Source organism: Olea europaea, unplaced genomic scaffold (genome assembly GCF_002742605.1).
Source record: "Olea europaea var. sylvestris unplaced genomic scaffold, O_europaea_v1 scaffold1911, whole genome shotgun sequence".
NCBI lineage: Eukaryota > Viridiplantae > Streptophyta > Magnoliopsida > Lamiales > Oleaceae > Olea > Olea europaea.
The window spans coordinates 105501-116790 of record NW_019236924.1 but is presented as its reverse complement, the minus strand read 5'-3'; the positions used below and the strand labels follow the sequence as shown (position 1 = coordinate 116790).

The following is an 11290-nucleotide window of genomic DNA, read 5'->3' as shown; positions in this document are numbered from 1 at the left end:
GAAATTTTTATATAAATAAATAAGAATGAAGAAAAATTTTAATAGTATATTAATAATGAGACGACTTTGCACATAGGTAAGATTAATTAGAATTTAAAGATACAGAAAGCTACAGTCAAAATTATATAATATAACTTAGGCAGGCATGTAGCAATACTAACATGAATAAACTGTCACTTTGACTGTTAAAAATCAAAGTATTTGTTTAAAACACGTTTTCTAAAAGTAAAATGATTTAAGAAAATGAGGAAAAAGAACAAAAAACCTAGTAGAAAGGAGACGACAGTATCGATGTTTTTTATGACTTTTCTTTGGTTTTCTTGATATTTGCGCGTCTGTATATGTGTGTGTGTATATATATGGAAAATTACAGCAGCAATCTCTAACACTTTTTCGTCTTTTACTGACTTTACCTTAACCTTTATTTTGTATTAGCGAAAATCCCTAACCTTTCATAAATTTGCACCTGAGATCCATCTGGACGGAAACCATCCAAAATATTGTCAGTTGACCAAGAAAATTTCTTGAACTATCTGTTACTGTGACAGTTTTATTGGATATTGATACCTTTTTAGACAGTGTTTTGGATGATTTTATTGGATGTTAATTCCTTAATTTTTCCAGTCAACTGACGATATCTTGGATGGTTTTCGTACAGATGAATCTCAGGTACATATTTATGAAAGGTTAGGAACCTTCTCTGGTACAAAATGAAGGTTAGAATAAAGTCTACAAAAAATGAAAAAGTTATAGATCGCTGCTGCATCATAGACTTGTTATTGTCTCAAACTTCCACAGCCTAAAAGGCCGTAGTTCCTCTAAGAAGTTGGCCGCGAAGGGGTACCTTTGCATAGCTAGTTAGTAGGCTGAGGTCTCGTTCATTAACGGAATTAATCAGATAAATCGCTCTACCAACTAAGAATGGTTATGCACCACCACCCATAGAATCTAGAAAGGGGAGGGTGGAGAAGCCCCCAGGGCATATCTCCCAGTGGCAAAGGGGAGGGCGGATAGGGCTCAGCGCGGCAGTATGCAGAGTTCGATTCCCCGCAAGGTGGAATTGGCTTTGTTGCAAGCGGGAGTTACCCTATGGGTTAACAGCCTTGGCCTATCCATGTGCTCTCCACCCTGACTCATGGGAGGCACATCCTGCGATTTACCTCCTCCACGATGGCCCAGGGCAGGGTCGGTGAGGACCCTTAAGGTTGGGGTTCAACCTTTTTTTTTTAGAAAGGGGAGGGTGGAGAAATCCAGCTTTGCTTGAGGCTGCTGCGTCAAGGGTTGGAATCCTGAAATATGGATTTGGCTCTTGGGTAAATGCAAGTATACAAGCAGCCTTCCACCCTGTACCCTTGGAGGCATAACCTGCGATTTACCTCCCTCACGATACTCCAGGGCAGGGGTGGTGGGGAACCCTTAAGGTTAGGGTTTAACCTTTTTTAGAAACGTTTGGTTGCTTGGAACACTATTTGCCTCCCTAAGGTTGAGGGGGGGCTCGGTTTTAGGGACTTGAAATGTTGGAATTCAGCACTCCTTTCTAAAACACTTTGGAATATCCATTGTAAGAAGGACTCACTTTGGATTAAATGGATCAATGAAGTCTACCTTCAAGGGACGGATTTTTGGGTGTATAGTGTGAAGAAATAAGACTCCCCACTCATTAAGAAGCTGGTCGACATTCGGGACAGCATTATTGCTGCCCAAAATGACGGAATTTCAGCATTGGACAGATTGTGTAGCTGGATAGATTCTGGAATTTTTTCTACTTCAGCAGCTTATGATTTCTTCAGGTTGAAGGGGGGACTTCTTCTTTGGTCCAGAACGGTTTAGGATGGTTCCATCACTCCCAAACACGCGTTTATTTTATGGTTAGCTGCCCATTCTAAGCTCCAGACAAGGGACAAGCTATTGCACTTGGAGATGGACCGAATCTGCTCACTGTGTGAGGTGCTGGACGAATCTGTCCAGCACTTGTTTTTTCGATGCCGGGTCACTTCCGAAGTATGGAAACAGATCAGATTTTGGTTGGGTATTAAGGCGGTCCATGTCTACTTTGCTGAGCTCTTTTAAATGGTTGAAAAAAGAAGTACGGGGGATGAGTTGGCCGAGCCGTGCTAAACGAATTGCTTTTGCTACTACTGTCTACTACATTTGGATGGCTAGGAATTGTTGTGTTTTTTATGGTACGAAAGTGCAAGTTGAATCCATTGTTAGGAAAATCAAAACACACGTATACAAAGTTATGTTCGTTTTGTATCCGAATGTTTTGATTCTCTTGCTGCTGGGGTTTATTAGTGTTTTCATCATCTTGTATCTTTTTGCCACGAGTATGCCTTGTGGTATTGTTTTGTTCTTTCATGTGATATCTCGAGTATGCCTGGCTTACTTGTATATGGTTTTTGATCTATAGAAATTCACATTTACCGATCAAAAAAATAATAATAGTAAATAGAAAGAGCTCTCAGTCTGTCAATCTTTACTATGTCTGAACTTGGTAAATTTCCCCATATTGAGTCAAATTAAGCCGCAGGCTCCACTCCTAGTGTTGTCCTTCCATCAATTCCTTTAAATTTCTGTCTTGCAACCATACTCCTTCCAGAACCCAAAAACTTTGATTCCCTTTAAGGTCCCATGCAGAGTCCCATAAGCAACATCCATCAATCCCTAGTCGGCAGCATTTATGGTTGATACTAGGACGGCATCTAATTGTCTTCGAGCCCCCAACTTTTGTTCTTGATTAATGAAAACATCATTAGCAAATGATTTCGCAGTTGTTCATCTTTCATAAATCTAAGAATTTCACCTCTGATTATAAAATACAAATGTCTTCGACTGACCCTATTAATCATTACTTCGATCCTGAAGGCCAATGTAATAGAACCGAAATCCTATAATGTTATCCCATACTAATGTATCCAGAGCGTAGACTTGCTTTGAGCACTCTAATTTCTTCAAAGTAACAGCGCCGGAGACACGACCCAACCAATTAAGGTCAGAAGCGCATCGTCAACAGAAGGGACGAGACGACTGGTGCACATCATAAGCAGACCAACCGACCCAACCCAAGGTCCAACTATGAGCTTTTTAACTGCAACAACTTAAATATATGCTATTGGAGTTGGAATTATTGCGACTGCTGGCATCAGACTTGCCCTCCAATGGATCCTCGTTAAGGGATTTAGATTGTACTAATTCCAATTACCAAACTCTCAAAGCCCGGTATTATTATTTAATGTCACTACCTCCTCGTGTCATGATTGGGTAATTTGCACGCCTCCTACCTTCCTTGGGTGCGGTAGCCGTTTATCAGGCCCCTTCTCCGAAATCGTACCTTAATTCTCCATCACCCATTACCACCATAGTAGGCCACCATCCTACCATCGAAAGTTGATAGGGCAGAAATTTGAATGATACGTCGCTGGCATGAGGGCCGTGCGATCCGTCGAGTTATCATGAATCGTCACGTCAATGAACGAAGCTCGCATCGACCTTTTATCTAATAAATGCATCCCTTCCGAAAGTCGGGGTTTGTTGCACGTATTAGCTCTAGAATTACTACGGTCATCCGAGTAGCAAGTATCATCAAACAAACTATAACTGATTTAATGAGTTATTCGCTGTTTCACAGTCTGAATTAATTCATACTTACACATGCATAGCTTCGTCTTTGAGACAAGCAATGACTACAGGCAAGATCAACCAGGTAGCATTCCTCTTCGATGTCGACATCGCACAGACGAAGGTCCGAGGCGAGGAAGAACATCATTCGCATGGAGCGTAGAACGCTTGTTCGGGGGTAATCGAAGGATCCACGTTCTCGTACCCCCTCAGTATTTTGCATCCAAAATTCGAGCACGCCGTCGTGGCCCGAGTCCCGCACTTTTTTATTGCGAACATGGTGGAATACGATGTACGCTTTTTGGTTCACCATCGTCCACGGATGTTACTCCCGACGTCCGGCAAAATAGGGTCGTTTCAGGCAACGAATACTATCGCAACTGGTATGCAGCACAGGGAACCGAGAATGAGATGATCGAACCCGAGAATCGACCACCCAATGAACATGCATGAAGAGGACGTTATCGCTGCCCGAGCACGGATTCAACGTACTCGAACACGCTAATTGCAACTCACGTGCTTTACGTATACGATGCCCAAGTAAAGCGCACCGCATGTTCGCCAACCCAAAAGTTCACAAACAAGCGACGTGCTAAGCCCAAGCATGTCCCACTATGCACAGTTACAAATTATCGAGAAACCAATCGAATTTTGTCGTGCAACGACGATCATGATTGCGTGCACCTACTACATTGCCCAACACGCCGGGCCCGAAGGGCATCGCACGCGTGGAACAATGTTTTTTTGGTGCCCACGTTTTGCTTATCCCTCGACGGGAGGCAAGCGAGGAAACGAAGCAGAGAAGACCGAGATGGATTCAGTCATGGCACACACGGGAAGCCTGCATTGGCAGGGAGTCGGAACGTGCCGCCAGAGTCCACAATGCGGTGATGGTCACAGTCACGAGCACTTACTACAATGCCTTGCACGTCGCGCCCAAGGGCATAACGCGCGTGCACACACATTTATATAGGCTTGTTGGGTAGTGATTATGATAATTGATATTTTTATCGTTAGAGAGAAAAATAGTCTCACTCGTGAGTGAAGAAGTCAAAAATAATAGCTGAACTAAAATAACTGTCAAAAAAATTAATTTTTTTTGGTGAAAAACTGCTATCAAACATGCACGTAGTTTTTTGTTATTAAAAAATAAACATATATTTTATAATCAATGAACTATAACTATAAAATGAATAAATATATATATATAGTCAAATTGTGATTTAAAATAGGACAATATCGTTAGTTTTAGCACTAAGAAAATTTCACAAATTTTAAAAAATTTGATTTGAATTTTAAAATATGTATAAAAAATCGACCAAATCGAATCGCTTACACTCATAACTAATATGGCGTGTTACAAATCCCATTGACTCTGGTCTGAGTAACATCTGAAGGCCCATAATAATGTTCTACTTGCCCATTTAAAGGACCCTCCTAATTTACATAGATTAATTGTGAGGCCCAATAAGCATTTTATCACGCGGAAATCTCTACAACCTCATATTTCATCAATCCTCTTACAACCGAAGATTACTACTGCTTTGTAATTGACATTTTTTCATTTATGAATATAAAATAATTAAGCAGTAGTTTATGTGACGTTATAAATTTATTTGTATCCACGAAGTTTAAAATAAAATATTAATTTATTTTTCTGATTGAAATTATGTTATTGAAGGAGCTAATCATTTTATTTTATTTTTTGAAATTTTCAATTACTAACTAGGCAAACGTTATTATTATTATTATTTATGTTAGCTCTATTGTACAATGGGATGAAATTCTAAATAAAAGTCTGTACGGATGATTGAACTATCCAATTCCAAAGAAAAACTCTTAAACGGCAAACAACCAATTTAGAGCACATCTAAAAGATTTTAAATACAAAATGCTCTCTATTTTAAAGAGTTTATTCTTAAAAGAAGTTTCAAAATACTCTCTATATTAACTTTTTAAAATAGAGATGGGATTAGACATTTGACATTAACCCGAACATAATTAATATTTGCATATAACGAGAAAATAGTTTCAAGATTGAAAGTAATTCATAGTTATTACTTATTGCTAAGAATGTTCGAATAATTCTCCACTATATACTAAAATGACAATGAAACTTCATTTTTGACCAATGATTATTACGTATTTAATTATCTTCAAAGTTTGATCACTGATTGAGTTGATTTTGCAATTTATTTGCTTCCAAGGGGTCAAATAATAGGTTTAGCACATTGAGATTATCGTATAAAGCTCGATATATGGTAGAGATATACACTTACTTTATGCAGTCATTATTTGAATATTCTTGTTTCTTCAAGCATTTTTGCATATTCACATCATTCATAGAGCTAACGTAAGGTCGCATGTAAAAATTAATTTCATTCGGCTTGGTAAAGATTATTGAACCCATTTGAAAAATTAATCATCAAATTCTGCACTATCGATGAGGGAATTGAGGTTAAAAGTGGGAAAAAAAGAGCTGAATTCCCAATCCTGAACGCTTCATTATATTGTGTTGTTCTCCAAGGCTTATCAAATCGCTTTTATATGCTTATTTTGCTAATTTAGAAATCATAGTTAAAAAAAATAAAAATTGCTGAAATTCATGAATTTGATTAAAGTTAGTTTTAGTTGAATCAACGTTAAAAACAAAATCCTCGTGAAAACAATACTTTGCTCACACTTTATTATTTATCTACAATATGGTGAAAAATAATAATAATAATAATAATACTAACTCAGATAATCATAGATTTAATACAATTTTTCCCACGTATGATATAAAATATATATTTGTCCAAAAGCACAAGAATTAAAATATAGCCGTATTATTCTAATAATTACTAGCTTAATCTTTTTTAAAAATACATACAATATTTTTGTATTTCCAAGCCTCAATTATAGCACAAGAATGTTAGACCAAACAAAATTTTCACAAACATAGACATTTATATGTTAGTGTAGGGTAGGAGTGCTAAAATTTATGAATTTCTTCTTGAGTTTTTTGCCAAATTTTGTATTGAACATGAAAATCTGACAAATTATTCTCCTTATCTCTTGTTTAAGACACTTCACTGACAGGAAAATTTTGATTTTATTGGACATACTCCTAATCTACCAGATTCATAAACAAACACCAGTTAACACCATGTATAACAACAAATGGGGCAAAACCAATCTGGTAAAAACGAAGTTACAGATTGTTGAGCAAATTTATATATCATATTACTGAAATTTAAATTCTATATCCACTGTCTGGTTAAGAAAGTGTAACAAGAAGAAAGCCAATGAATGGAATCTCTAACACAAAACATACCGGTAACAGTCAGATTTTCAGCCTCGACCACATCACAGCAATCATCCATCCCTTGTCTAGCCACCTCCAGATTTAAGTGTATTACTCAACCTATTTAACAGACATGAAGTAAGAAGAGAGATAAGCGAAGTAGTATTCAACAGCGACTGACATTTACAGCATGAACTTCTAAAGAGATGCATTCTTCCATCAAAAAGAGAAGGATAGAGATAATGTACCCAGAAAAAAGTTACAATAGAATACTCTTTACAACTTGAGCAGATTGATGATTACGATATAACTCATAATTTTATTAATAACACCATACAACTTCAGTCGAGCGAGTCAAACAATGAGTTCCATTTCTTATTTTCTTTTATTTACTTTTACACTCGGTTTTTCAAAAAATGAAAATGCTTAGAGATAGTGGGATCAGGATATGAACTTATCCAGACAGAAGATGTCAGTCCGATTACCATTATAAGAAGAGGTATGAAAGTAAAAGTGCAGGATTCAAAGTACTAAGAATAAATGGATAAAAAAGGGTATGATATCTATAAGATCAATTAGCTGAGCTTTACCAGTCCAAGCCCTCAAACAGCCCTTCTCCTTTTATGGCAGACGTTTTGAAAATAGCCCATTGGCGGTTTTTAATCTTGTGCAACTCCAAGGCCTCAGTCACTGCAGCATCATCAAGTGCACCAGGAAGATCCTGCAAATAAGGCAACAAATGTGATCCCAATTGTTTGTGTCACTAAATGTGTTCATGTGATGTGATGATGCTGGTGGACCTGGGTCCAGAGGGTTTTGGAAGGTGCGACTGGAATGGTTTGAAACAGAAGTCTAAAGAATCAGAAAGATCTTCAACATACTATAGTGCCTTTTAGAATACATTAAAGACAAGCTAATTAATTCTTTCAGAGAGAGCAAGAGGGTAATAACACAAACCTGCTTATTTGCATATATGAGGACAACAGCACCTTTTAACTCTTCCTCCTGCAAGAGCACATCGTATTTTAAGCTACTGTTAGGGTTGAGAGCAACAAAGGCAAGCGAGGAATCAAAAACTTGTGACACAACACTATACTGGCAATTGTTTTCCTTTTGGAATGGCCAAAGTGAAAAAAGACCTTCACATTTTCTTTTATCAAACAGATGTCAATTTTGGAAGGCTGAGAGACATCTTCAGTTTTCTTTATTTTCCAAAGTAGGTAACCTCGTAAGTCACAAAGATTCTGAGCTGATATTTTGGATATATTGATGGGTAGCTGTGAATGCTAAGTTATATAGCAGGTCTTTTGAGCCTATAAACTGTTTGATGAACTCGGGATCAAAAGAGCTGGGTGGATGGAGGGTTGGGGGAACCCCACTGCCTATAGAGCAATTTTTAATATTGTTTATTGCTCTATGCACTCCTGAAATTTCTAAACCTTCTAGTTCACATCACATGTTTCTCCAAACACTAAAAAATAATTATCTAAATGATACTATTCAATTAGAAAATCAAAAAGGACAAAATGGTCTGTAAGTTGATAATAAAAATGGACACAGGAACAGCAAGGCAAGAACAAGAGGATAAAGGAAGACAGGTATGTGGCTTTAGAACTAGCAACATGATAGAAGATTTTCCCTCTTATTTTGGTATGAAGCGCATCTAAAAAAATGCAGCTACCTTATGCAGGATAAAAGCATTCAAGAAGGTAGGACAGCCATGATTTCTGTTGTGATTTGATAATTCAATCAGACTTTTCATCATTTCTCATGCAGGTCCCATATTGACATTGGAAATGCATTGTAATATGGATGCGACTACCTTAAATATGCCCTACTTTTCTTTCTCGCAGTTTTCCATTGGCTTCCAAGGTCCAATCATAATGAATGCGCATAAGATAAATATGCACAGCATGCTCTGTTATACTTCAGCTTATCTGTTAAGCTACCATTATCAAATACCCTTGAAATGTAACACAAAAAAATGCAATATCCCAAAACTTCAACCACCTTTCAGTTGAAAGATTTATTAAAGATAGAAACAATAAAAGTGACCGAACCTCCAATATTGCGTGAAATTCCTCTTTGGCAACCACCAGCCTATCAGTATCACTTGAATCAACCACATAGATTATGGCTTGAGTATTGGGAAAGTAGCACCTCCAATATGGCCTGAGCAGAAAAACACATATTGGTGAACTGTTGACATAGATGTAGAAATAGCAATTAATGAGAGTAAAATAATCAAGAGAGAAGTCTTCAAGTCCCTCACAAAGAGGTGGTGATAGAAAAATTCCCAATTATTCTGGCACTATGCAGACTTTGTTAAAGCAAGGATGAGATGATAAGAACACAAGCATCCTCCTCTGGGAAAATGGTTGAACTACTGTCAAGGAATATAATTTTGACATGCACTATGATAAGCCTCCCATACGGTTCACTTATCAACAACATCACAAGAAGAGCGTGGAAGGAAGTTAAAGGGAATATTACTCGTTAGATCTATTGAGTCACGGTTGTTATGAGCCTATAAATAGTGTAGGAGAGTGCTTGAATATTCATTCAGAAAAGAGGAAAGGTCTGAATCATTTGAAGAGAGGCGACTCTCGAAACCTGCCTTGTTATTTCTTTTCAATTTAGTCCGTTGTTCAGTTTCTTGTTCAATCAAATAAATTCTTCTTAAATTCTGATTGTGTGAGGTCTAATTCAACTGAATTTGTTGCATCTGGGCAAGTTAATTTTCTCAGTCTAAGCAGGTCCTATCATTTGGTATCAGAGCACCTGAGATTCTGGGGAGCGAATGCCGGTTACCAGGATGGACAACCGAATCGAGGCATTGGAGAATGCAGTAGCACAGATTCCACCCTTGGATACTTCCGTGGTCGAATTGAAGGGAGACTTGGAACACTTGAACGCGAGACTGGGTATGGAGCTTGGCAAATTGAATGAAAAGATCGAAGCCTGCATTGGGCCGGAAGGAATTGAACGAGGGGCTTCAAATGATAGCAAAGACGATCAAGGGGATACAACAGGAATCCTCTAGCATGACAGAGGAAAGAAGCGAAATGAAATCGACTGCCTCTATCACTGAAATTACTGAACCAGAGCCCAGAGCCACTGAAAAGATAGCCGTTCCCGCTCCTAAAGGTAACTTTCTGAAGCTGGAATTACCACTATTCAATGGGGTCGATCCGGACTCGTGGATATTCAAGACTGAAAGGTATTTCAGCATGAATAAGCTAACGGATGCTGAGAAAGTGGTGGCAGCTGGGGTGTGTATGGAAGGAAGTGCTCTATCCTGATTCCAATGGGAAGATGGAAGGCGGCCTATACGAAGTTGGGTGGAACTTAGGAAAGGTTTCGAGATACCCAGCATGGAACCTTGCACCAACGGTTCCTTACGATCAGGCAGACAGGAACTGTTGCAGAGTATAGGGAAAAGTTTGAAGTGATGTCGGCACCCCTGAAGAATGTAAGTGAGGACACACTAGAAAGGGTCTTCATTAACGGGCTAGAAGAGGAAGTGCAGGCAGAGGTGTTAATGGCAAGACCGGCAAGATTTTCAGAAATCATCAATATGGCACAATGGGTGGAGGGTAGGAACAATAGGATCAACAAAGTGAAGGAACGGGAGCGACCACGAATCAGGAGTGTAACTACTCCAATTCCGGTGAGGGTCGAGCATTGGACAGTTCCTAGAGCATGAGTAAGGGAACGAATGTGCAGGGCAAAGGTGGAGGAATGAATTCGGCAAGCACCACTGTTGGGTTCAACAGGTTGTCCCAGGCTGAGATTCAAGCAAAAAAGGACAAGGGCTTATGTTTTCGATGCGATGAGAAGTTCAATATCGGGCATAAGTGCTGCAACAGGGAACTACAAGTGTTGTTGGTAGAAGACGAAGAAGAACAATACGAGGCAAGAGGGGAGTGCTCCGAGGAGATCGCGGATTGTAACGAACTGAGGGTGTAGAGTTATCGATGAACTCTGTTGTTGGGTTGACCTCACGTAAGACTATGAAGGTGAGAGGTACCGTGGAAGGGCAGGATGTAGTGATACTGATTGACTCCGGTGCTACGCACAACTTCATGTTGTGGGAATTGATTAGGAAGCTCAATCTACCAATAACAAAGACCAATGGATATAGGGTACAAGTGGGTACTGGTATGGTAGTTAAAGGAAAAGGGAAATGTAGGGGAGTAGGATTATACATGCAGTCCGTATTAGTGGTGGAGGACTATTTACCTATAGACTTGGGCAGCTTGGATATAATACTGGGAATGCAATAGCTTAGCACCTTTGGCAGGGTTCAAGTTAACTGGAAGTCATTGAAGATGAAAATGCCTCTGGGGAATAGCACTGTTACATTAAAAGGAGAAGAAGGGCTAA

At 38.8% G+C, this 11290-nt stretch overlaps 1 protein-coding gene and 1 pseudogene across 1 annotated transcript; both read right to left on the bottom strand.

Annotated features, from left to right (window-relative positions):
- Positions 1-799: 799 nt before the first annotated feature.
- On the bottom strand, positions 800-3772 carry LOC111378973 (annotated as a pseudogene).
- Positions 3773-6744: 2972 nt separating this feature from the next.
- Positions 6745-9204, bottom strand: LOC111378972 (ADP-ribosylation factor 1-like; the record flags this gene model as incomplete). The annotated part of the gene is made up of 4 exons (XM_023002278.1): positions 6745-7024; positions 7495-7625; positions 7862-7909; positions 8965-9204. Coding segments are annotated over 4 exons (453 nt in total), but the record flags the coding sequence as incomplete, so codon positions are not given.
- Positions 9205-11290: the final 2086 nt, after the last annotated feature.